General features: G+C 47.9%; 6 protein-coding genes across 6 annotated transcripts; 4 read left to right on the top strand and 2 right to left on the bottom strand.

Annotated features, from left to right (window-relative positions):
- Positions 1–892: 892 nt before the first annotated feature.
- Positions 893–5,560, bottom strand: FSST1_009317 (uncharacterized protein; the record flags this gene model as incomplete). The annotated part of the gene is made up of 2 exons (XM_083226278.1): positions 893–1,354; positions 1,400–5,560. 2 exons carry the CDS (start codon positions 5,558–5,560, stop codon positions 893–895), a joined length of 4,623 nt encoding a protein of 1,540 aa, XP_083085278.1.
- Positions 5,561–11,280: 5,720 nt separating this feature from the next.
- On the bottom strand, positions 11,281–13,850 carry FSST1_009316 (glycoside hydrolase superfamily; the record flags this gene model as incomplete). The annotated part of the gene is made up of 6 exons (XM_083226277.1): positions 11,281–12,288; positions 12,337–12,678; positions 12,727–13,035; positions 13,087–13,159; positions 13,218–13,461; positions 13,514–13,850. 6 exons carry the CDS (start codon positions 13,848–13,850, stop codon positions 11,281–11,283), a joined length of 2,313 nt encoding a protein of 770 aa, XP_083085277.1.
- A 1,095-nt stretch (positions 13,851–14,945) lies between these two features.
- FSST1_009315 (glycosyl hydrolases family 31-domain-containing protein) lies at positions 14,946–17,288 on the top strand (the record flags this gene model as incomplete). The annotated part of the gene is made up of 1 exon (XM_083226276.1): positions 14,946–17,288. One exon carries the CDS (start codon positions 14,946–14,948, stop codon positions 17,286–17,288), a length of 2,343 nt encoding a protein of 780 aa, XP_083085276.1.
- A 1,915-nt stretch (positions 17,289–19,203) lies between these two features.
- On the top strand, positions 19,204–21,151 carry FSST1_009314 (general substrate transporter; the record flags this gene model as incomplete). The annotated part of the gene is made up of 8 exons (XM_083226275.1): positions 19,204–19,250; positions 19,332–19,580; positions 19,632–19,696; positions 19,750–20,205; positions 20,274–20,289; positions 20,386–20,480; positions 20,544–20,909; positions 20,961–21,151. The coding sequence occupies 8 exons, from the start codon at positions 19,204–19,206 to the stop codon at positions 21,149–21,151; spliced, it is 1,485 nt and encodes a 494-aa protein (XP_083085275.1).
- Positions 21,152–22,519: 1,368 nt separating this feature from the next.
- On the top strand, positions 22,520–24,142 carry FSST1_009313 (RXT2-like protein; the record flags this gene model as incomplete). The annotated part of the gene is made up of 4 exons (XM_083226274.1): positions 22,520–22,592; positions 22,656–22,777; positions 22,825–22,990; positions 23,037–24,142. The coding sequence occupies 4 exons, from the start codon at positions 22,520–22,522 to the stop codon at positions 24,140–24,142; spliced, it is 1,467 nt and encodes a 488-aa protein (XP_083085274.1).
- A 657-nt stretch (positions 24,143–24,799) lies between these two features.
- FSST1_009312 (bifunctional phosphatidyl-N-methylethanolamine N-methyltransferase/phosphatidyl-N-dimethylethanolamine N-methyltransferase) lies at positions 24,800–25,624 on the top strand (the record flags this gene model as incomplete). Its single annotated transcript, XM_083226273.1, has 4 exons — positions 24,800–24,869; positions 24,936–24,975; positions 25,032–25,048; positions 25,119–25,624. 4 exons carry the CDS (start codon positions 24,800–24,802, stop codon positions 25,622–25,624), a joined length of 633 nt encoding a protein of 210 aa, XP_083085273.1.
- Between the last annotated feature and the right edge of the window lie 558 nt (positions 25,625–26,182).

The raw sequence follows: 26,182 nt of genomic DNA, 5'->3' as shown, positions 1-26,182 counted from the left end.
TCGTTCCTGTGAATCCTTTTGGAAGACAACGCAGGACTCGGTCTGTACTGTGTTCTTGCTTGGATCGTTCAACTTGTCATGTATTATTTTTCGTAGACTTGTTTGTAAGCATGACTTTTGTAGATAGATGCATGCATGCTGTTCCCTATTCTGTTCGTTCTCACGCGATACAAAACAATTCACCAAACCTGGGCGATTGCATGTATGTCATGTGTACTCCCATCTCATCCCGCTGTGACTCAATAAGTCAGTCAGACTCAAAGTCCTCCTCTTCTCATCATGAATTCATTCACTAGCTCATTTCATTGAGTAGAAGCACAACCAGTGAATAAGATGAAGCAGTAAAAGCAGAAAAACAAAAAACCAGCCTATCACCAAACACCCTGCCTTCAGAACCCATGCTAATCGTATACATCATGGCCCTTGTCTGCCGCCCGTTCTATGCTGACAAAAAGGAAAGGGGAGAAATGGAAGAAAGGAGAGGGGCTCGGCCATTGTGATGCTCATGCTGTGCAGCGGCCTTCTTGCTTGCACTGAGAGAGAAATCCTGCAACACCAAACTATATTGGCATGATGAATTGTGCACTCCTGAAAGTCCCGAACGCCAGTTACCAGTTCCGTTTCCATCATATCTATCGTGTACAGCGCATATATTCCAGGGGATAAACCCGTTTAAGCAAAAGAAGAAAAAAAAAACAAGAAAAAGCAGAATAGTCAGTCACCATATGAGGTAGTGGTGAAAGACTGTCGTACTGAAGAGTGCCAATACCTTGGAAAATCACTTGGTATGATGGTGTCTTACCATGTCTGCACAATGAATAAAACGTTTGTCGCCAAGAGTGAGACTCAGTGCTGTCGAATTCCCCTTTACACAGAAGAACAAGGGGTTATATCAGGCGTCGCCGAACTTGGCTTTGTCAGCACCGCCCGCTTCTTTCGAGTCTTCAAAAATAACAGCAGTTTCGCCAATGTCCTTGTCCTTCGCATCGTGCTCAGCCCTTGGCGTGATTTCGTCACTGGCCTCTGAGCCGCCCACCCTGGACCTTGGGAGGAACCAACCTCCACGTTCCCATTGACCAGGTTCGTATAAGCAAGAGTTGCGAACCTCTTCATCGGAAATCCCCGCAAGGAGAGTATTGAGGCGCTTGAAGTCGATCGGTTTGAGGATCCATCCATCAAAACCAGCATCAATATATTTCTGCTTTTCACGCTCAACGAGCGAGGCCGATACAGCGAAGACGGGGATGCGATGGTTAGTGTCAGCCAAGGCTGAGTGGCCGTGATGATCTGCAGAAGCTTCCATTGATCTGATCATCTTGGTACTTGTGAGGCCGTCAACGATAGGCATCTTATTCTAGTTAGTGGCCATGCGCATTTAGTTAGGACTCGGGTAACTCACCTGCATATCCATCAGGACAATGTCGAACTCCTTTGACCTTTCACGATAAGCTGCAGCACAATCCTCGCCATTTACAGTATGGTGCACACCATGGCCCACCCTCTCGAGACGCTTCCTCAGTATTTTCATATTGATTGGATCATCTTCAGCCACAAGAACTTGGAGGTGCTGCTGCTCAGTCATCTGAGTTCCTGCACTAGTAACGCTTTCTGCACCAGCCTTGGCTACCGGACGATCGTTGGTTTTCATCTCAAAAAGAATACGAGATTGCTCACTGGGTTGTAGCTTTTGAGGCATATCAGTGTAGTCATCTGGCATCTTGACTGCACGGATTGGGGTTTTTGAATCCATGACTTCGGTGCTGCCGGGCTCGCTACGAGGTTTAGTCGAAACGGGACTTTGAGACCGCCTATTGGATGGGCTGGCAGATCGACCACCAAGGCTAACGGCTCCGCGAGACTCAGGGCGCATGGTGTTTGTTCGTGAGTCCTTTCCCCCTTGAATGGGAAACTCGGTACCTTCCCGTTCATTTAGAGACAGTGGCGTTTGAATTGCATCGATAAGTCGATCGGCATCACTCTGGTGACTACCCCGACTACCACGGCTGCCGTGACTTGTATGGCTGCCCATGCTACGTTGACTTGCCCCACTGCCCTTGAGCGATACATCACCGGCAGAAGCCATAGTACTAGCTCTGTCAACAAGCGTTATTTCCCCTTCCGGCACAGCTCTTAAAGCATCAGGGGCGGTACTGGCAGTGCTCTTGCTATTGAAGGATTGGTTTCCTGGCCCGGCTGGAACACCTTCAAGCTGAGAACCGCTGCATTCATTCGATAAGAGGAATGGGAGCTGGACGACGAATCTCGATCCTTGGCCGACTTCTGATTTCAAGCGAAGCTGCCCGTCCATGTTGCGAACGATACGCGCAACTACGGCAAGGCCTAGTCCTAGAGTACGCATTTCATGAGGCATCTCATCCAATGAGCTTGATGTAGGCGCGTCCTCTGAGCTGACCTGTTCAAGATCCCGGAATAGGGTGTCAAGCTGACCAGCACTCATGCCGATGCCAGAGTCCTCGATGACAAAGTCAACAACGACCTGCTGATCTCTGATCTCGGACACAAAAACTTCCACCTTGACATGGCCTTTGTGCGTATGAGCAACAGCATTTGCTGTTACATTGGAGAGTGCCTGACGGATTCGTCGTTCATCCCCTTTTACAAACTGAGGCAATCCGGGGTGTTGGACGACTGCGTAATGAATTCCCTTTCGCTTCGCATCGTTCAGAAAAGGGCCGGTTGCCTCTCTAATACAGCTGGCAAGATCGAACACCTCGTCTTTGACCAAATTCTGCCCTTCCTCGGTATTCGTCAAATCCAATAGGTCATTGATGACGTAAATCAAGGACTTGGATGCGGAATGAGACCTAGCCAAGTTGTCGCGAGTTTCCTGATCTAGACTACCCTCGAGGGCAATCTCTAGATAGTTGATGATGGCATTTAGAGGGGTTCGAACCTCATGGGCAGAATTAGCAAGTAACAGTCGGGTTAGCTTGCTGTTCTGCAAAGCCTTCTCCTTTTGTCTCCAAACCTCGATAAATTTACCGTAAACGAGACAGAGGACGGCTGCAGTCTCTACCTGCTCCTCATTCCATTCTCTGCATTTACCAACAACAGTCTCGTGCCAAGTCTTGAAACTCTTCCTTGGCTCGAGATAGCCGGCAGTACCCTCACGAACAAACTTTTCGTAGGGATTGCCAGCCCACTTGACTTCTTTAATTTGGCCTCTGCGGAAGAAGACAATGAAGTCGTTGCCGCCAACACTCAGTGGTACGTAGAGTAACCCAGCGACAACTTGAAAACCAGGTGGATATCGCAGATCGGGGAAGTCCTCTCTGACGTCTTGTGATGCAAAAACAGAGGTAAGTTGACGCATTCTGAGATACTCCAACATAGCGAGTGCTTCTTGGCTCTGTTCAACAGGTCCCATGAGTTTGGTCTCACCCTTGATTGATAGTAAACCAAAATCGGCATCGAACAGCTTCAATAGATCCTCCGAGGACGCAATGATATATCCAGAAGGGTTCTTGTCTGTAGGCGCGGTGTTGATCAGCTTGCGAGCTTGTAGTCGTGAGGCGTAAGATAGTCTCTCGATATTTCTGGATGCAGTATCTCCCACCAGACGACACATTTTGCGAATAGGGAAAGACACTCGCATCCCGTGATTTCCATAGGAGTGGCAAGAAATGAGACCCCATAGTTCGTTGAAAGCGTTAATTGATATAGACATGGAGGATCTCACAGCCATGTTTTTCAGGTATTTGATATGAATAGGCGACATGGCTCGCAAATAGCAGTGGCTCATATCCAACGGAACGTCGAGGTCTTCTTTTGTTCGGCAAACAATTCTGGAGGTGTCTTGATCGCGGTCGTAGAGTAACCGTACTTTGTTGAGCTTATAGAGGTCGCGAGCTTGTCGTGGAATGTCTGATGCTGGGAAGTGGAGGCCTTTGTATAAATCCCTTGTCATTGAGGTATCGACAAGTTCTGTCACAACCTTGCCGTTGAACGAGGAGTCAAACTGGTAAATCATGACGCGATGGAAGCCAGTCAATTCTTTGACTATGCCCACCAGGACCTTGAGGAAGGCCTCAAGGTTCGGGGCAGATGAAAGTTGTTCCTGGACTTGAGACATGATGTCAAAAACTTGCATGGCGCCTTGTTCGCCTCGCCTCTTTCTTGCACTCCTTAGTATCCTCAAAGGCTTACTAAGAACCTCTGTGCTGTCTTCTATCTCCTGCAAAGTTGGGTTCGATTGTAGCGTGTCATGGGGGGTGTCTGGTGTCATTTCATCCGCAGGTCGTAAAGGATATTCGACGTCATCGTCCAACTCGAACTCGCAGATGATCAAATCAGGATGTGCCGGATTTATATGGATTGCGCACCAAAGCTTTGTGCTCTTGCATTTGGGGGGTCGGATCGATAAGCTGAAAACCTCGGGTCCATTGATAGCAGGATCTGCGTCTTCATCACGAATGAAATCGATGTGGTCAAGAAGATTATCCTGTTGCTCTTCCGTTAAGATGTCGAGGAAATTCTTGAGTTGAAATAATTGTTTCGGTGTATAGCCCAACATCCGAACAGAATTCTCGCTGACGTATCGGGCAACAAAGCAACCATCGTTCTCTTCGCGAAGAGCAACGAGAACACCGAAAGTTTGAACAGCACCAGGAGCGTGGATTGGTTCGTCCTCACAACGCTGAATGACACCATCACGACCAGTGATGACCGCATGGCCATCGTCAGTCACAACGTGGGTAAACCGAGCAGTTACGTGTGAGACATCAGCACTGGAGAACCCGGCAGAAGAAGCATCGGGTTCAAGCCCTCCCGTTGAAGCGTTCGCCGAGCCATGGCCTATTGCCCCCGATTCTTCGGTTTCTGTGTCTGCATCTGCGTCTGCGTCTGCCTCGTTGTCTGACGTCGAGATATCAAGTTCTAGCGGGACCGTACTGCTTCCGTGGCGGTTTGCATCTAGCTGGATGCTCGACATAGGCCCGCTCATTGTGTTCTTCCTTCGCATTAAAACGTCGATGTGCTCGCTATGGGCTCTTGAGTGGTAATTCGCTGGGACTGTATCTGAACGTCTCAGATCTGGCCCTGTGTCAGCTCGAGGCGCACTTGGGATTTTGACAGGAATGCTCCGGCCATCACGCTGAGGCAAGGCATGGAAATAATCGTTGTTGGTTATCTTACTGGAGCTAGGGTCGACGCTAATGACGGATCTTATAGGAAAGACTCGGTCCCCAGAAACATCTGAAGCTGTGGAATGATAGCCCAATTGCTTCTCTGAACCGACACTCCAGGGCGAAAACGGTGGCTCCGAGTTGGAGACACTGTTCTGCTCGCTGGGGGCAGCAGACGAGGTAGCTCGAGTCGTGCGGGTGGGCGTTGCGTCGTTGTAGGTGTTTGTACGAAGACCGGGCAGACTTTCTGGGCCGCTGGGCCGAAGGGTTGATGAAGATGCTGTCGAGGACTGAGGTGGAGGAGGATAAGACTCAGAAGGCAGAACGGTAGGTGAGGGGTTGTGTTGCTGTTCTTCATGGCCTTTTTGTTCAGGTTGACTGGTGTCCTGGCTCTCTTTATCGTGCGGCACATCCATGATGGCGTTAACTGGTCGCTAACCTGATACTCGCGAAGCTGAAATTGAAACGATGAGAGCCCAGAAGTTGACGAGGGTGCTAGAGATGGTACTCGAGCGGGAAATGAGGGCGATCCTGTCACGTAGTGTCGCGCATCCCCGTGATAGCCTGTGATACTAGTGAAGGGTGCCGGTAGAGAATCTTAGAATATCAAAGAATTGAGGTTGGCCAGAAAAATAGCAAAAAGGGATCGGCTCTCGTGTTCCTCGTAGTTGTGATAGTCGTGGTCGTTGGCGAGGGCTTGACTTTGACAGGAGCAGTGACGTGGGCTACAACGCAATAACAGTACTGTAAAATCGATAAAATAGAAAAGCAAGGGTCCAGATGCAGGAGTGACGAGGCTCCAATGCAAGATCAACAGGGGGCCGAGATCGGTAGACCAAACAGTAGGTGTTGAGAAACAGAAGCTATCACAATTCGAATCAACGGCGATGGATGGCGAAAGGGTTGCGAAGACTAATACCCAATGTGGGAAGAGTGACGAAGAATCTTGAGTGGCCAGGCGACTTGATCTGCTATTGATACGTAATGCCACTCTGGGCTCGAGAAAAGTCAAGGAAGAGTCGAAACGAGGCGAGATAGGACGGAGCAGGGCGACGAATAATTTACTGTACCAGTTGGTAGCAGCTTTTGGCTGAGGGGGACAAGATGTTAAACTGTAGGAGTAAGGTGTTGTAGGTTGGTTGTGTGGAGGTGGCAAATGTACAGTGTGGCCCTACAGTACAACAGCACGTTTGTACCTATGATGGATTTCAGGTGTTAGCCCAGGGAACCCCAACCGGATCCCACCTAATCCTTGCTCCTCCTTGTACCTTCACTGAACTGGGCAACTGGGCAGCCTGCACCTGCAGTCAGAGAGGCAGGGAGGCAAGAGTGGCCCAGAACTACAAGGGCAGAAGTGGAGGAGGGCTGGAAGGTCAAGTGGAAATGGGATAGAGCCTGAAGGCAAGCCTGGCAAGGACTTCCCTACCAATGGCTAGAATGGGTCATCTCTCGCCTTGTTAGCTCTGTCGATCTCTGCCATTTTCTCTCCCCTCGATGAGCAGAAGACCGGATTGCGCTGCCAAGGCCGCTCAAAATCCCATCCTTATTCCTTGAAATCCCATCTTATTCTATCGTGTACTCTACGTTACAGCACCCACAGCCCCTCCCTGGCCTTTTGCCCTGGACTGACCTGGAGTGTGAAGTGCCCACTAACCATCCCTAACAAACGAGCTGAAGGCCTTTGGTCCATTGTATCCTGAAGAAATATCTAGTTGTTGGCTGGCAATGTGTTAACTCTTATTTTGTTTTCCTCCGAGTTCCTGTGCCGTAATGAGCTTGTGTTCCGGCATCATGGATTTTTCCGTGTCGGAAAGGAAGGGGTCTCATGGTGAAGGAAGTCTTGGTGGTTTCGATGACCCCACGACCCCCTGCGTCACAGTCAGTGTACGACAATTAATCAGCCCGTCTTTTGAGAACTGGTCCGTATTGCCCTCCGATTATCTATGAACCGAGTTGCTCATTCAGTCTGGCCCGACAAATAGTCCCTCCATTCAACCTGAGATGCACCACAATCATTCATAGGCATTCCTATAAGAATTATCTATAGTATGTGTAATCCTTGCGGGCAAAAGAAGCGAGATCGACAAATCGTACAAAGGACAAAAAAACCTTGACTTTTGACGAGACAGACGCACAGCTCATCTAACGAGACCTGTCCATGCTTCTTGGATCGAGACCTATAAATAATGGGCTAATCTAACATGAGAAATGCTAACTTAGTGTGCGAGTTTCATACTACTAAGGTTGAGCGACACTACTGATCCTAACTCTTGTTGCTTCATTTAGTTACCTTTATGATGCGGACAATTCTTAATCTAGGCGCGGATCGAAGCCTTTGGCCTGACAGTTTCGATCCAGTCTGCTGACATCTGCACCACTCGATAGTACGCGCACCAGCTCGTTGCTTGAAACAGGAGCAACGGTCTTTTTTGATTTGCGATACTGTCCCTCCTGGTGCCAGTCTCGAAGACTGCAATTACCGATAGGCCAGACCGCTTGACAACGTTACGAATCGGCGATCATGATGCCTAGTCCCCCACTTGGCTTGCAGAGTCCCTTTGAGCTTTCTGGAATAGCCAACCAGCAAGTTCACAAGTGGCTTGTTAGCTTGAATAATTTGGCCCCAAGATACAGTTGAACCCCTCTCATCTTGATGCTAGGAGGTGAGTAGAACAACAATCCGCGTACCATCTCTCAGTAGGGAAGTGCAGTGAAGGAAATTTATGATCACCTTGCTGCTTCTGACCTGTATTGACTAGCTCTTTACTTTTGTCGACCGCACAGGCTGGGACTGGGGAGCGGGGATTATTTTGTCCTCCATGGGGCTAGGTCCAGGGCACCTGGCTGACCCCTGTCCGTCTCTGGTGGGCGTCGTGGGTGTCATGAGGTGAGAGAGGCAAAGTCCCTGAGCCACTTGTTGATCTCGCTGTCGAGACCACTCTGTTACACTGACAATGGAGCAAGTGCCTCGAGGTGCACTATACGTATTGTTCCGGTGTTGTGTTGCGTGCAGATGCGATGGTAACCAAGTTGAACACATGCATACAAGTGTACCGCATAGAAACATGGCGGAGCATGGCATACATAATGCAAAACTCATACCTAGGCATGATGAATGAGGCTCGGTAAAGTATGTACGTACTCGCTGTATACATACATTTCGAAGCAAGTCTTTACACTGTGGGTGCGCCACATGGCTGTGACATCATTCGAGCCCGGTGCTTTCTCTCCGGCTTTAGAGACAAGGAATGGATGTTCTTGGCAAATCATCGTTTTGAAACGAACGACTTTTGTGGTCATGACGATCATGTCCTCTCAATGTGCAGATTCTGATGCATCAGCCACAGGTGGCGAACAACAACCGCTCAATAGCTGTTACTATCCTGGCATTCTGGGCAGTGGTGTTTTGGTGGACAAAGACAAATTTGCAGATAATGACTTCCCAACTATTATTCCCTGTTCCTCGGAGGTGTTGTATTGCAAGAATTGCACTCTCCATTGAAAGGAGATCTTACCAAGTCCATCGTAATATCCATCCAAGTTGCCAGTAGAGCAGAAAATTCTCTTCTGCCTGTGGATCACAGCGATGGCTATTCCCCAATAACCCGGTCTTGAATCACAGTATTGCCACTTGAATACCCGAAATTTCTGTCGATTATACATTATAAATTACATAAATCAACAAGCGCGGGACTCAGTTTTTAGGCCACTTCCTGGCTGGATGCCCATATGGGAAAACGGCGCCAAGCACAATATTCACGCTTTGACTCCCGGAGGTGTTCCGAAGCAGCCCGGACATCCGACGGCATTCGATTATAGTGTCAAAACGGGTCTCGCTTTGTTTACATGTGAATTAGAATCAGTCATCGCATGCCCATCGATAACAAGATGAAGAATAGACTGGTATTCAGACTTGCTAAAGTGTGACGAATCACTTCACTTGCATCGGATCCAAAGAAATCATGCCCCATACGTTCAGAAACATGAACTCTAGTTTTTCCTCAAATACAACGTCGTAAAAGTACCCTGCTCGACGCCAAGACAGTGCAAAGATATGTAAGGTATTATTGCCCAAGCTTTACAAAATCGGCCAGATAGATTTGCATTTCACTCAGGTAAGGACACTGCACTGTGCCTATAGGCGATATATCAGTGATAATCAGGTTATCATGCTATTTTCGAGATTGTGAAAAGTGTATCGTTGCAATATGTTAAGCTACCTAGGTACCTTATGCTGAGTTCTGATAGACGCTCAAACGTCGGAGCGCTAATTGCCCCTGTCAATTGGTTCAACATCACTTACACAATTTAGCTCAAGGTTATCAGGTACATAGTTAATCTCCTCGGCTCGCAAAGCACTCCCTGCAATTGTCTATATCAATATTAGGGCATTGTAATAAAAGTCATGGCACTTTCATATATCCTGGGTGGAAATATGTTACTGGGAAAGCACAGCTGTTTCTTATCAAGTCATAGGCAGCCTAATACTGAACTACCTACACTCGTTCAGCAATCAGAGCATTTTTTTACAATAGGATTAATCAAGCTCAGAGAAGATCCTCTCATCGCCAGCAACCTCTTACTGGCAGAAGCAACGTGCACTCTGCTTGAAACTGAAGAACCATAAGGCCCGGATGGCTGGTACACTGCGATCATCTGCCAGGGAAGGCCAACCCTGCTTAGGTAGCTCGGGAGAGCAACATGAGATCTCAACTACATAGCGACGAGCTGACAAACCTGGGCCATGGATATCCTGGCTGGAAACAAGACTCGATAGAGGCACCGGACGCCTTGACGTTTTGGGTGGGCCACAGTTGACCACGCAATATACATAGTTCTAGATCTACCTGTGGATAGTAATTGTGATATATGACACAGCTCCTCCTCGCCTACTGATGCCCAAGGGGCCTCAAGGCTGACGAAAGCGGCAGATGGAAGTCTAGAACGTAGAAATTCTACTAGTAATGGGCCCTATAAACATGGCTGCCCCTAACTATCTATGTCGTGCAGGGTCTAGTTGTCTTGTGCCGCATGCGATGCTTACTGGTCGGCTTTGCTCCCTTCAACACGATTGGTCGATCTACGACTCTTGAAACAAGTACTTTCATCGGGAAAATGCTTGTTGATCGCTAATGCTTGACACAACTCAGCATATTATAAAGCGGTGTGATTGTTTGTTAAAGTGAATACAGAGACACTTCATGTTGATGTTACCCCGGGCCTCAGTCCGCGCATGTCCGCCGAAACAAAACTGGTGAGTTGTTCAGCATTCACTAGAAAGGGAATCCCTGCTCGCCATGTTGCATTGAGCTATAAAAAGAAAGGAATGAAAAGGAAAACAGTGAAAAGAAGGAAATCGTACAAATTATGTTCATTTTCTCAGCTGCTGATGAGTATGCCATTTGTATCTGAGACATAGACAATCCATCTAACACGTAACAAGTGCATTCTCCTCATTCGTATTTCCACATCATGCTCTATTGCCATTGAGGTTCTCGATATCCTATATTGTTGTTACCGATTAGGGAAGATTAGGTCTTGAGCAAACTCATTACCAATTGAGGATCAGTAATCAGCCATTTTGTGTTCATTGATGACTCGAGTGAACCTGGTGCTGAACTGTATTACGTTCTGACCTGGAAACAGTCATTCTGGCATACACAATAAGTGCATAGATAGATAGGTATGAGGATATATGGTAGCAAAAAGGGACTAACTAGGCTTGAAATTTATAAGCTTGTTTGCTTGATTATGCTTTATTAGCCTAAGGAAAAGAAGGTGAGGTAATCTTTGGGACGTCGAAAGATTATGCAAAAGGAAACTCCGGTACAGGGAATCGAACCCTGGGCTCCGCGGTACTGATCTCTCAGATTATGAGAGCGCGAAATGTTAGCCACTACACCATACCGGACTGGTTATAATTTCAGCCTTCAATTGAATATCACAAAGCCCAGGGCGTAGAGAATAACATTCACTATCACCACCTCTAAACAAGCCTGGAATTTTAACAAGTTTACTTGGATTATCATGACATCTTGTCGCGACTGGCTGTTAGGCCAAAGTACCTAGGTACTAATGGCCCCGATAATAGGCCTATGTCTGCGTCTTCAAACATCTCCTCCCTTAGTCTCATCAACTAGGAGGCAGTGACCGTCACATTGCCCATAAAGTTCTCGCTAGAGTTGCCTACAAAGATAGTAAAGTCTCCAGGCTCAACAACATACTTCATCTTGCGGTTCCACAGACCCCATTCCTCAACCTTGAGGTTGATCTTGACAGTTTCAGTCTTACCAGCCTTGACAGCGACCTTCTTAAAGCCCTTGAGCTGGTACCGAGGAACGTCGACTGAGGCGAGCATGTCTTTGACGTACAGCTGAACAACCTCAGAGCCGTCGCGCTTGGACTTGTTGCTGACGTTGACAGAAACCGTGACTGTGTCGGATGATGTTACGTTCTTCTTGGAAACAGATATCTTGGAGAAGTCGAACTTGCTGTATGAAAGACCGTAGCCGAACGTGTAGAGAGCTTCGGGGTTTTCGAGGATGTAATTGTTACCGAACTCGAGGGTGCCGTTCTCGTGGATCTTACCTGGATTGGGATAGGCACGCGCAGAGTTGAGGTAATCGTAGTAGATGGGTGTAGTGCCGACATCGTAGGGGAAGCTAACGGAAAGCTTGCCGGAGGGATTGACATTACCGTAGAGAATATCAGCGAGAGCATGACCTCCCTCCTGGGATTGGTAGAACTGCTGAACAAGGGCAGCAGCCTCCTTAGAGATCCATGGCTCAGTAATGGGCTTTCCGGAGCTGTAAACAACAACGGTAGGCTTTCCAGTGTCGATAATTGCCTTGACAAGCTTAGGCATGGCACCGATGAGGTTCAAGTTGCTAGCATCGATATGCTCACCGGTGGTGGCGTTGAGGCCTCCCCAAAGTTCATTCTGGTCGCGAGTCCAGGTTCCGACAACAACGACAGCAATATCAGCAGATTCAGCAGCAGCGATGGCATCTTCGAAGCCAGACTCGTCTGCGGACCACCGCTCGCAGCCTTGGGTGAAAGTGACTTTGCCTTTACTAGCAGCCTTGATGCCATCATAGGGGGTGACACCTCTAGTCATTGCAGTATGAATGACATAGTCACCGTACTATTCAATGTCAGCGGATGTTCTTCAAGGTGGCAAAGTGTTATTTACGTTGACGTAGCCATGGGCCATGGGACCGATAACGGCAACATTGGCATCCTTCTTCAATGGAAGAACGTTCTCGTGGTTCTCAAGCAGAACGATACTCTCAGCATCAAGCTGTCGAGCTACCTTCTTGTGAGCCTTGGTGTTGACATAATCCCAGATTTTGTCGTCAGCAACACCAGTAAAGGGCTTCTCGAAAAGACCCATCTCGAACTTGGAACGAAGAACTCGGGATACAGCTGTATCGACGACCTTCTCATCCAGCTTGCCAGCCTTGACAAGCTCAGGGATGATCTCGAAGCTCCAGTAGCCACCACCCATCTCGGCATCGTTACCAGCAGGAAGAGCCTATAGCCAGTTAGCAGAGTGCTTCTCAGGTTGCAGAAAGAAACTCACCTCAAGAGTAATGCACTCATCGTCCTCAAGGGGGCAGACGTGGAATGCTTGGGCAAGGCGAGCAGTTCCACCGGCATCGGAGATGACATAGTACTTGTAATCCCATTCGTCTCGAAGGATATCTGTTAGGAGGTGGGAATCCGAGACAACTGGGACACCATCATATGAGTTGTAGGAGGACATGATGGAAGTTGCCCCGCCATCGATGATGGCTCTCTTGAAGGGTGGGAGGTAGAGAGACCGCAGCTGTCGCTCACCACCATGCACAGGTGCAGTGTTTATACCTTGCTCGGGCGTAGCAAACGCAGCCTACACTGTTAGCTTTCAAGGTCGATGGTGGAATGGCAATAGATACCTTACATAGTGCTTGACCATAGCTGATACTCCTCCAGCCTGAAGACCCTTGACGTATCTGTAACCCATCTCTCCGGCGCTACATGAGTATTAGTATATTTCATTGCATGAAAACACGTAACTAGGAAAGAACGTACAGATAAGCATCTTCACTGAAACACTCCTCAACTCGTCCGAATCGCAGTTCTCGAGCGAGATCGACTTGAGGAGAGAACAGCTGATTGATACCAAGAGCGCGAGATTCGGTTGCGATGATGTCAGCCATCTTTTCGATGAGATCCGGGTTGAAGGAGCATCCCATGCCGATTGGAGAGTTGAATATTGTTCCATTAAGGATTAAGACTCCGTGGAGACCTTCGCTTTGGATGAAAGCAGGGATTCCTTTATTTCGTTAGATCGCACAACAGAAAATTAAATCAGTAGCTTAGCTTACCGAGCTCAGTTTCCTTCACGAGATAATCTTGTCCCAACTTGGCAGCCTTCTTGATAGTGGTCATGTTGGCGTACAAGCCAGTCCAGATGGAATTGGCACGGTACTTGAAATTCCACTCCAGACCAGTCTTGTTAACAGCCTCTGTAGTAAGGTTGAGATAGTTGGTCATGTCACCCTGGATTAACTGTGCCGTCTTGTCTTCGATAGTCATACGCTCAAGGAGATCCGCGACTCTGTCGTCGACAGAAGCTTTGGAGTCCTTGTAGACTGGCTTAACCTTGGTAGCTTGCCCGGCCGTGGCCAGGACAGCCACACAAACATAGCTAGAGAGCTTCATTCTGGAGACTTGAAGATGAGAAAGAAGCTACCTAGGAGCTATGGATTGTAATAAGGTGGGCTCCACATGATTTTATGTGAACCAGAAGAGCCTTGACTCTTTACAATTAACCGTATAGCCTGGACGATGGTCCCCTCTTCTCGTACCGCAAGGCATAGGTCTACAATCCTGTTCACCCTCAATGCATGTGAGTTTGATTTCGGATTCAATTCGTGTTAGTTCATGTAATGAGTCGTCTTTGGGGATGTTACGGCCGAAGCACAGAGCAGATCATGACATGATGGGCTTTGCAAACCCTGGAGAATGCGGGGCAGAAGACCAAAAGAAGGAGATGGGCAAAGCAATGAGATTCGTGGATTTGTTTTTGAGTTGTCATGAGAACAGGGGAGAACAGAGCAGAGTAACAAAGGGTGTGCAGTCAACCATTGGACCGGTATATGATCTCAAGACCAGATGGAAAGACGAGCCGAAGATCCTGGTAAAGACGCAGAGCAACTATTTGTCAAGAAACATGTGACATAGAGAGAGAAAGCTAGCTTGAAAAGAATTGGTTAGGGTAAAGAAGTTATGTGTGCAGATCATTTTACGACATTGAAAATGAGGAAGTTGAATATCGGTACAAGTTAAACCGAGCCCGAAGCTCAAGGTTCAACGGCCCAGCAGCCGTTAGCTCAGTCCAACCGGGCACCAACTAGCCAAATTACAGTGGCCCCCCCTTGTAAACCCCGCATGTTCACTCTCTGTATTTAGCCGGGGCTGTTTTTAGTGCCCGCTAATTTATCCACCAGTCGATCATCTCGCAGGGGACCCTTGATTCTTTCTTTCCATTCATGCTCGATAGAGTATCATTAACACTTGTATCTTCACCTGTCAACGCCAATGTCATGACAAGATGGTGGGGTCAAGAGGGGACAACACGAGGTGGTCCCCATAGCCAAAGGATGATGCTGTGCCGGGTGAATTGTTATTGTAGGATGATGGAGAGTTAGAATCTCTCATTCAAACAACTACTTCTTCCTTGGGGCAAGCTCTCTACCTCCTACATTTCATTATACACTGATTGAGACCTAAAATCTGCTCTCCTAAACACCAAAGATGCATCTTCGCGATGGTATGTGGCTGCCCGCCGAAAACTTTCGCACAGAATACGCCGAAGATGTCTACGAAATCACCCCCACCCAAGACCAACAGACATTGAGCTTGCTGTGCCCGACAAAGCATATCCGCACTCGTGGCGATGGCCTCAACCAACCCACTCTTACTATCGATATCAAAGCCGAGGCGGACGGCATCATATCCATTGAGAGCACACATTGGGCTGGTGCCCAACGAAGAGGTCCCAACTTTGATCTCTTCCCGGATGGGCAGCCAAAGATCGAAGGGAAGATCATACAGAGTGACAAGGGAACCACCCTTGAGTCTGGCTCTTTGTCTGCCACTATTCACCCTGACCAACACAACTTTGACATCAAGTTCCATAGCTCTGATGGCAAGAAATATCTCACAAATCTCGGCAACCGCAGCACCGGTTTTGCCTACTCTCCTGCTCCTACCTCACAAATCCAGACCGGTGACATGAGAGACTTCAAGCACTACATGTTCATGCAGACAACTCTGTCCGTCGGCGAGTCTGTCCACGGTCTGGGCGAGCGATTCGGTGCCTGGAACAAGGTCGGCCAAAACGTCATTCTCTGGAACGCAGATGGTGGCACGTCAAGTGATCAGGCCTACAAGAACGTATCTTTCTGGATGAGCAATCGTGGATATGGAGTATTCATCGATTATCCTGGCAAGGTCGATCTCGAGATTGGCAGCGAGCGATGCTGTCGTGTGCAAACCACTATCGAAGGACAGCGTCTCAAGATGTACATCATTTACGGTGATGGACCCAAAGATGTGCTCAAAAAGTACACAGTCCTCACCGGAAAGGCCAACAAAGTCCCCAGCTGGAGTTTTGGTCTTTGGTTGACCACTAGCTTCACCACAAATTATGATGAAGCCACTGTTAACTCTTTCCTTGAGGGTATGAAGGCTCGCGGCTCACCAGTTGACGTGTTTCACTACGACTGCTTCTGGATGAGAGCGTTCAGGTGGACAGACTTCATCTTTGACTCTGAGCGCTTCCCTGACCCCAAGGGTCAGATCTCGCGTCTCAAAGAAAAGGGGCTCTGCAAGAAGGTTTGCGTCTGGATTAACCCCTATATTGGCCAAGCTGGTGTTGCCTTCAAGCATGCCGCCGAGAAAGGCTACCTTCTCAAGCGCAAGAATGGCGATATTTGGCAGTGGGATCTGTGGCAGGCTGGTATGGGCCTTTTGGACGTCACGAACCCCGAAGCTTGTGCCTGGTACGTTGAGTGTCTCAATGATCTCTTTGATAAGGGTGTCGATGCCCTTAAAACCGACTTTGGCGAGCGCATTCCCACTCTTGATGTCCAATGGCATGATTCGACGGTTGATCCCCACAAGATGCACAACTACTATGCATTTGCGTATAACAAGCTTGTCTACGAGGCTCTTCAGAAGAGATACGGTGATAGTGAAGCCGTCCTCTACGCCCGTGCTGCCTGTGCTGGAACACAGCGATTCCCTCTCGTGTGGGGTGGTGATTGTGAATCTACCCCTGAGGCCCTCGCTGAATCTGTCCGCGGTGGTTTGTCCATGGGTCTCAGCGGATTCACCTTCTGGAGTTGCGATATTGGTGGCTTCGAGGGTAAGCCCCCACCGTGGATCTACAAGAGGTGGGTTGCCATGGGTCTCTTGTGTAGCCACAGTCGACTTCACGGAAGCAACTCTTATCGTGTACCCTGGACCGTCGATGACGATGATACTACGGAGGAAGGGTGCTCAAAGACCCTCGCAAAGTGGACCGCACTCAAGACTCGTCTGATGCCGTACATCTTTTCCCAAGCGATCGAGTCTATCGAAGGTGGAATTCCCATGTCTCTTCGAGCTGTCGCCCTTGAGTTCCCCGATGATCCCACCTCGTGGTTCCTTGACCGCCAGTTCATGGTTGGATCTCAACTCCTGGCAGCCCCCATCTATGAAGAGTCTGGCGAAGTGGAGTTTTACCTACCTAAGGGTAAGTGGACATCCTACTTCACTAACGAGGTCAAGTCTGGTCCCGGTTGGTTCAAAGAGAAACATGCATTTGGCACCTTGCCTTTGTATGTCCGCGAGAACACTATTCTTGTCCTTGGCAGCCGTAAGGAGGTTGGTGCTGCGTATGACTTTGCCAGCAATGTCGAGGTTGCTCTGTACCAAACTTCGTCTGGTTCAAAGACTTTGGTAGTGGACGGCGATGGTAACAATGTTGCCGAGCTTGTTGTTGATGATGATGGTAAGCTTCAGGGTACCGAAAAGCTCAATGGCGACTACAAAGTTACGGAGAAGGGACGTGACTTGGAGGGGGATGCTCCTGTTTCGATTGAGTCATTATAGAGCCGAGCTTGTGAAGCTTATTTGTGTATACATGGTGTTACCATCCATGAACAGGAATATATAGACTTTGATGACTGAGTTATACTTTTTCTCTACTCGTTGACTTCTTGAGATCCACTAATATAAACATAATACTGATAAACACAAAGAACCAGCCATTAAGCTCGGCATCTATTAACCCGATGTTCTGGTCATTGGCCAAGCCAGAACATGCAAGAAGCTTTGTTGGTGTAACTACTATACCCGAAGCTGTACATCCCAGAGCTGGAACATGCATAAAAAACAATATATATATATATAAAAGTGGTCAGTACCAACATAGATCTCAGTCTTCATGCCACTCCACTTAGTCTAAGGATCCGACATAGCTGCAGCAGTTCAAAAAGTACTATTACTCTTCACAGCCATCCTTAAAAACTCACCCCCACTGAGGCTCCACTGCCAAAGCGAAATCGAGGGCATTGGGGGTTTCCCAAAGAGGAAAATCCAGGCGGTCCAATGCTACATGATTGGCCGAGTACTATCGTGGACTAAGAGAGTGGGAAGGGCCTAAAGCTTGGTGTAGATTCATACATAGCAGGTTCGGGGTTAACTTAGCATATCAAAAGGTGCTGGGTTACCTAGTTAGATCTCATAATCCGTCTAATGTTCAAGCCCGGCTCCCATGATGCATCTGGGGATATGTTTAATTGATAAGTGCAAATCTCACTCTTCATTCCTTGTTCCTTTATAGGAATTCCTATAACATGGCACAGTTCGCATTAACATTGAAGTGTTAATATATAATGCAAATTAATGGCTGTTTCACCTGGCCAATGGCATAATTTCATGCAAAACGTTCGCAGTATAGGTTGGTTGGTATGTCTTATGCCCTTGTTACCTGTGTATGACCTAGCGTTGATCTCCGAGAACTACGAGCTCGGTGTCCGTTAATAAATCTTTGATGAATTTTCTATCATCGTATGGTATTGACAGCATGTGAGACTGAGGAAGGAAGGATGGAATATCCACATATCTCATGATCATCTATGTCCGGGTGCGGTCTATCAAACCCCGGCCAGAGACCTGATTGGTCCGGCTGTAAGTGAAAGCAAGAAGGATCAAAGGCACCTTCATTGCTAGACTCAATATGCATCTGTGAGTCTGCATTTAGCCGGATTGCAAAGAACTCGGACAAGGGGCTATACGCCGATGTCCTGTCTCGTCCGGGTCTATCGTAGATGTCGCTGACACACGGCATATGATATGGCCCAATGACTGATCAGACCATCATCGTGGTTCAACTTTTACATCAAGAAACGGGTCTGCAGCAATGCCTCTTCGCTCGGCCCTGAGGCATGCTGGTTTTGCTTTCTCTAGGACAATGAACCAATAAACGGCAATGAAGAGGAGTGGCCGGCATACTATTTCTCCGGCCACTCGGGGCCGACCCGAAATCATCTCAGGGGAGCCATGCAAGACCCATCACGACTCGGCCTTTGCGTGCCGTGTTACATCTTACATAGTACTAGCCGATAGAGACATTATATGGTCAAAAAGCTACGGAGAACCCCGTAAACAAAGCCTTGCCGGTCACGTTGATCACTTCTGAACATGACGGAAGTTTACACTTGCGTGATTATGTTTGCACCCCATTGCTCAGTAACATGATCGCTATCGAGACATCCCTTTGACGCTCTCTGTAGACTTGAGTATGTGGGACCACCGGGATCACAGTGACCAACATTTTGGGGGATATCGATCATGACACTCACTATTGCTTTGGGAGAGGCGGCCATATAAGTAGACTCCCGAGCCACTGTTAACCACCCTAAAGTGTCTTAATCTCATCGCCCCTAAGACTTGAAGCACTCAATACAACAAATTCCAATTACTTGTATAACTAAATTATACGGAATAGTCTACGGGTGTCATCATGGGGAAAGCCTATAACATTGGCCTGGCTTGCTTTGCAGCCATAGGGTGCGTACAAATCCTTTACTATCGCGGATGGAATTCCCATTCATTCTGTTATGGATAATAATGGTCATCTCTTGAGTACAGGTCCTTTCTCTTTGGTTACGACTCTGGTGTCATGACTGATGTCATTGCCTCGAAGCACTTCCAGAACTACTTCGATACTACATCCACTTCCTCCATCATAGGTGCCATTAACTCGACTTTCAGCGGAGGTGCTGTATTTGGAGCATTGTTTGGTGGAGTCATCATGGATAAGTTCGGCCGAAGAAAGACTATTGGTATTGGTGCCTTTATCTGCACGGTCGGCGGAGTCCTTCAAGCTTCTGCTTACCAGTATGTATTCGGCTACTAACGTTGACATACCTCGTTTACTAACACGCGCAGTCTTGCCATGATGCTGGTTGGACGAATCATTGCCGGTTTCGCCGTTGGCTTGCTCTCCATGAGTGGTAAGGTTATTGTATACAGCCTCATGAATTCACGTTACTGACGAGCACTATAGTCCCAGTATATCAATCGGAATGCGCAAGCCCTAAGAACCGAGGTCTCATTGTTGGACTTGCCCAGCAAATGATCGGAGTCGGCTTCATTGTATCTACATGGGTTGGTTACGGCAGTCATCACATGCCCGATACTTCGTCCTTCCAATGGCGTTTCCCTCTTGCGTTCCAGGCATTTCCTTCTGCTCTGTTATGCTTGGGCATGCTCTGGCTCCCAGAGACTCCTCGCCATCTTATTGCTACTGACCAGTTGGATGATGGCCTGAGAATACTCCGAAAGCTACACTTTGACGGCTCAAACGAGGAATGGATCAAGTCAGAATTCAATGAAATTAAACTGACTATCGATGCCGAGAAGTTGGCTACTGCACCGGGCTGGATGATTATGTTCAAGGTGCCACAGTGGCGGAAGAGACTCATGCTCGGAACTCTGGTTCAAGTATTCACTCAGTTCACTGGTAAGTGATAGTTACATCGCTTGTGCTGCGTGTCCTATGACAAATAAAGTTGCTAACATCAGTTCTAGGGATCAATGTAATTGGGTACGTGGTATCATCGCTCCATCTCTCAGCTTCACCTTTGTCATGCAAAACTTCGCTCTAGGTGAATATAACATAACATTGCTAACATAAAATAAGATACTATCAAACCATCATGTATGAGAGTCTTGGAATCACTGGCAAAACGAGTCTACTTGTCGCAGGAATCTACAACTGCACAGGCCCTGTTGCAAGTAAGCCAGGGGCCCCTATAATACAACATAACGCTCGCCAGAATACTTGCTAATACTGTACAGATTTGGTCTTTATTACCTTGATCTCAGATAGAATCGGTCGAAAACGACCTCTGATTTATGGCATCGTTGCCATTTCTATCGCTCTGGTTCTGGAGAGCGTTGTCAACAGCCAAAACGTCGACGGCACCCACCATGGCCTCAGTATCGCTGGCGTTGCTTTCTTGTTTTGTGTCACAGTTATCTTCTCGTTGTCTTTTGGTCCCGTCAGCTGGACGTACATGGCCGAGATAATGCCTTACCAGATAAGAAGCAAAGGGTGTGCCTTCGCTACCGGTATTGGTAACTGGCTTGTTTCTACCTTCTGGAACCAAGTCAGTCCCCTGGCACTCAAAAAGCTAGGCTGGAAGTTTTACTTTCTCTTCGTTGGTAAGTAAATCCCTATGACCTATTCAGGGTTGTCTGGCTCATAGTGAACAGCGTTCAACATTGTTGTTACTCTACCTACTCTCATCTTCGCTTTCCGAGAGACAAAGGGTCTGTCTCTCGAGGAAATCGATCTTTTGTTTGGAGACCGAGCACTAGGAAACCTCCCGGCTGATATCGAAAAAGATGGCGGTGCCGTTGCTGTAACTAACTCGCACGATGAGAGGCCTAAGCGGGAACTATAGTCTTGTTTGTACCTAACATGGAATTAAATACGTCACTCATAGTCACGACTTTGTAGCACTAGTATATATAACATTTTATGTACATAGGCTTTCGTACTGAGGCGAGGATTGATAGACAGGGGTTAACCGCAGTTACTACAAAGGTTCGCTTTTCGTGCCTGGCCTGCCATCACTGACTGGAGGAGGAAGGTAGATACCTAAGATATCTGGAGAGTAGTTAGTGCAAGATCATTCGACGTAACACTGAGCCATGGCAATTATTTGTGCTGTACATATACAATTTCAAATTAAACCAAATTCGCCCTCTCTTTCCATATGCGATACGAGCGAGTATTTGAGAGCCTTTCTTCGTTATTGTTTCTCGTACAGCGTCCTTCATGAAACTAAATAGGGGTTCCGCGGAACCGCCGTGTTTAAAAGCCTCAGCCATGTTGATGCCAATACTAAAGATCAACAATATATATACGATCCCCTTTGGCCGGACAACGTATACATGTACATGTTGTAACTCGACTTATACGATGACTGGGGGAATTAATCGTAGGCGTCTCCCGATGTTTGTTTCCAGGCTCATGACACCAAATTGCAAGCTCCAGGTCAACAATCACCAAACGCGATTATAATCAGTCCGGTATGGTGTAGTGGCTAACATTTCGCGCTCTCATAACCTGAGAGATCAGCACCGCGGAGCCCAGGGTTCGATTCCCTGTACCGGAGTTACCTTTTTGCCGTTTAATAATCGAACTTGAATTGGTCCTCCATCACCCATAGCGACAGGTCGACCGACATGGCTAGCTAGCTAGCTGTCTGTTATTTGTTGTGTTATAAGAAAGTATAGGCAGGAGGCATTAAATTGCATACTTTATTAATTTAGTTAGTATATTAACTCTATTATAAGATTACAATAAAACATGTGAAAACTACCTATTCTGTAGTCTCTTCCGCTGTAATTGACATTGAACCAATTCAAGAATTTATTAATTTCTTAAAGACAATCTGATATCTTATCTGTTAGCGCAGTCGGGGTGTGCTTCATCCGGCACCGGTTATTTTATTATCCGGATCTTGGCCAATTAGGAGAGACCGCGCACGGAAATGTGGTCATGGGCTACGGGAAGGCGGGCAGCAGCCTCGCTTCCTGTTCCAGCTTCTCCTCGTCCCAACACTCGATCAAATTTGTTTTTGATCAAGTATACCACGTCAACACGGCTTTTTCTTTCGAATTGGGGCTTACCCCATTTCCTGCATTGCTATTAATCTTCCATCTTCAATATATTCTTCCAAACGCGCCTGGACGGCCTGGCGCTCACTCGTCGCTTCTCGACATTCATCAATCGAGTCGGCTCTTGGATTCAATAACTGCCCGCCATGGCGTCGCAACAAATTCTCTTCGCCGAGACAATAGCGGGCATGAAAAAGGCTTTTAAAAGGAAATCATACGGTACGCGAGCATCTTTGCGCTTTTCGCGCCCAGGGGATTCCAAGCTGACCCTACCAACCACAGAGTCCGACTCAGACTCCGAAATCGAAAGCTATAGTAACCGTGGAAATAAGCTCAAGAAAAAGGCACGGTTCGCTCGGCAAGGACAATTGGTTCCCAATAACGGCCCAAGCTCGTACAAAGAGGTTCGTTCTATGGACAAGCCCCTCCTGCTCAAGTCTAACCTTGTCAGTATGTCGAATACGCCGGAGTCTGTCGCCAAATTCTTTATCGCAATCCTCCTTTAGTCGACGAGGAAGGATACGAAATAGACAGCGACGACGAGGATGAGGAGCGCGTTCAGGAAGCTGAGGCCTCTGCCGCAGAGTTGAACCCTTATGCCAATATCCAAATTGAGAGTAGGTGAACCACTCTGCAGGCCAATCTCACGACTAACGGAAGCAGATATCCTTGCACCCCTCACTTCATCGACCGCCTTGCCGACACACCCAACCCTCTCGAAGCCTTTTACATCAAATACCCTCACGCGGCTTGTTGATCAAGGCTGCGACATTATGCGCAAAGAAAACCGTTCCTTGTGGAAGGTCAGGCACCTCCTGACATCGCTATGTGGCGACTACACCTGGGCTCCATGCGAGATGATGGTCCGGCCGGCGGATGTCGAGCTTTACACAGATAATCACATGGCGCGCCATCTACTAGCCCTGTCCCAGGCAGTATCGGCGCTCCCTGCAATCACTAACGGCGATGTTGGAGTAACTCAAAACGGCGTCATAGCAGGAGATGCTGCTCTAGACACAACTTTGGGTGGAGAAACCATGGACAAAGACACAGCAGTGGATGCTGATATAACCATGACAGATGCTGGAACTGCCGACCCGGACGATTCCCATCTGGAAGACGCTGGCGAGGCCGAGAAGATGGATGTCGAAAAGAGCGCGGATACAAACTCGAATATTCCGAACGGCGAGCAGGCCCCGGCTGAACAGTCCGATTCCGCGAAAGTGATCCAGGTTGGACCAAAAAACGTGGCCAACGAGGGTTTGGATGAGCAGAAGCAAGATGAAATCGGAGCAGACAGAGCCGAAACCTCTGGACAACAGGCAACTAGCGGTGTACATCAACAGACCGAGCTAGTCGAGCCAATAATACCAGATGCATCTCTGGTTTTTGAAGGAGAGGATGATTTTATTCACCCTCTGTTTCTTGCACCTGCAGGGGCAAGACCAGACAGAGACATTGGCTTGCCAGATCAGGAAGCAGAAGATATCCGACGACTTCTTGCTCTATATGTGCAAAAACAAGAAGAGGTATGCCGAGGGGCAAAGAAGTTGTTCTTGGGACTTCTCAAAGCTGAGCAGCTGCGCAAAGATGTGCTCCACTGGTCCAAGGCAGAAGCTCATTCAGGGCCCAATCGAGACATGTCGGATGGTGAGGACTGGTACGACAAGGAGGAATGGGGCCTGGCAGAAGATCTGAAGAAAGGACAGGACGAAGAGGAGGAAGACGTCCAAACAACAGGCAAAAAGACAAGAAACCGACGGCAATAACGCCGAGTTCTCTCGCTGTTATATATTGGGATGATAATGACTGGTTTGTCGGGTTTAATTGTTTGGGCGTTCAAGGATGGCGTTTGGAACACACGCGAGATAGGCCTTGATGCCAACCGCGAGAAGAGCGCATGGTTTTGCATCTATAGATATGAATATTCAAGCATTTTCTTTTTGGTGATTCTGATCACTTGATTCATTCATTAGTTAACTCAGCTTTGCTCCTCTTTGGTGGGTGCGTGAAGGAACATTGATTGCTTTGGTTCATTGGTTGCAGGGATGTTATGGAGATGCGAGTGGGCGAATGCTGGTCGGCCCCAGCCCCGCTGCTTGGCCATTATGACGCTGCCCTGCCCATGACCCTAGACAGGCCCTCTCATCTTTCGCTTTCCAGTCACTTCCGGGCATGTGACAGGACAGGTAGGACATGCAAGAAGACAGCGTAACTTACCTACCTATTCCAGCTCTCCTAGTTTTCTCTTTCTTTTATTTTCTCCACAAACTGTCTGTCATAACAGCAAGCAAAAGTTGACTGTCTCTACTCTTTGATCATCGCTGTTATTCGTGACTTACACGTGAATTTGTTACGTCAGTGATCACGATTTTTACTTTACCTCACTTTACTCTTCGTTGCCTCGTACTTCATTAGCTGTCATCATGGGTATCATGGCTCTTGGTCCACAAGACTTCCTCGACTATGTCAACTACGACAAGCAGAGTTTGTACAGTGAGTTGACTTGAACTTTACCTCTGTTGAACAGTGAATCTAATTCGGTCCGTTTGCTCGTCTTAGTCTCAGCTGCCTCCATCGCCTTTAATCCGCTCTTCTGGAAGTGAGTTGTTTAGTCCCAATGTGACGACCCGGCATTGTTAACTTGTTTCTCCCAAGTATCGTCGCCCGTCAAGGTATGCATTAGCTCGCTGTTTAACAATCGCATCGTGCTCTAGTATCGACTAACACTGACCTGCTCAAAAGAATACCACAACAAGCTTCTGACAAAGCTCTTTGGTGGAAACTCCAAAGCTGCTTGCTATGCCCTCGCCATCACTATCTTTTCTCTGGGTATGGTTCGCGACTTGATTTACAAGAATGCCATCTCTGAACAGCCCACGCATCCCGCTCTTGTCAACGACTACATGCGGGCTGCTGCTGCTACTCTATTTGTTGTCGGCAACGTCTTGGTCGTCTCCTCGACCTGGCGACTTGGCATTACTGGTACATTCCTCGGTGACTACTTTGGCATTCTTATGGACGAGATGGTGACTGGCTTTCCCTTCAACGTGACTGGCTCTCCCATGTACACTGGCTCTACCTGCAGTTTCCTCGCTACCGCTCTGTGGTATGGCAAGCCTGCTGGTGTCCTGCTCACCATCTGGGTCGATATTGTCTATAGGCTCGCCCTGAGATACGAGGACCCCTTCACTTCTGGGATCTACGCCAAGCGTGAGCGTGAGCGTGCTGCGGGTAAGAAGTCAAACTAAGCTTACCAGCTACACCCGTCGTTACTCTTGCAAGTGAAAAGACAAAAAGAGTAACCAGATGTCATGACAGCAGTGCACCATTCGCGTCTATATAAAAAAAGGCCAGCGGACGGAAATGGGGCACATGACAATACGATACAATATGCTATTGTGCAATACGCACCAGGCTGGCACAGGAAAGCTACGCCTTTCAACAGGCCGGGTGCCTCTCAACAGGCTTAAGGAGTTTTTCGGATACGGACACACATTTATACCATGCTATTACCGACACCAATCAGTCGACGGGCATAAGACAATATATTTCATTCTACATCAATATCAAAAATACGTTGCATGAGATCATGAGATCACACATGTGAACAAGCATCATGTTCCTTTCATGACACCTACTCGAGACGGCATCTTGACCACCGTCTTCTGGTAAGCACCTCTGAGTGTCACGATATACTATGTCGGGTTGGTAATAAGTTCAGTAGGAAGTTTGTCTCCAGAGCACACAAAGTTGAGAACATCGCATACCGTCTTTACTAGAGGTTCGGGGGTGGTATTCCATTCGCA

Source organism: Fusarium sambucinum, chromosome II (genome assembly GCF_050947815.1).
Source record: "Fusarium sambucinum isolate potato_lamoka chromosome II, whole genome shotgun sequence".
NCBI lineage: Eukaryota > Fungi > Ascomycota > Sordariomycetes > Hypocreales > Nectriaceae > Fusarium > Fusarium sambucinum.
Note: the sequence above shows the minus strand (reverse complement) of the source record. Positions and strands in the feature narration are given on the sequence as shown.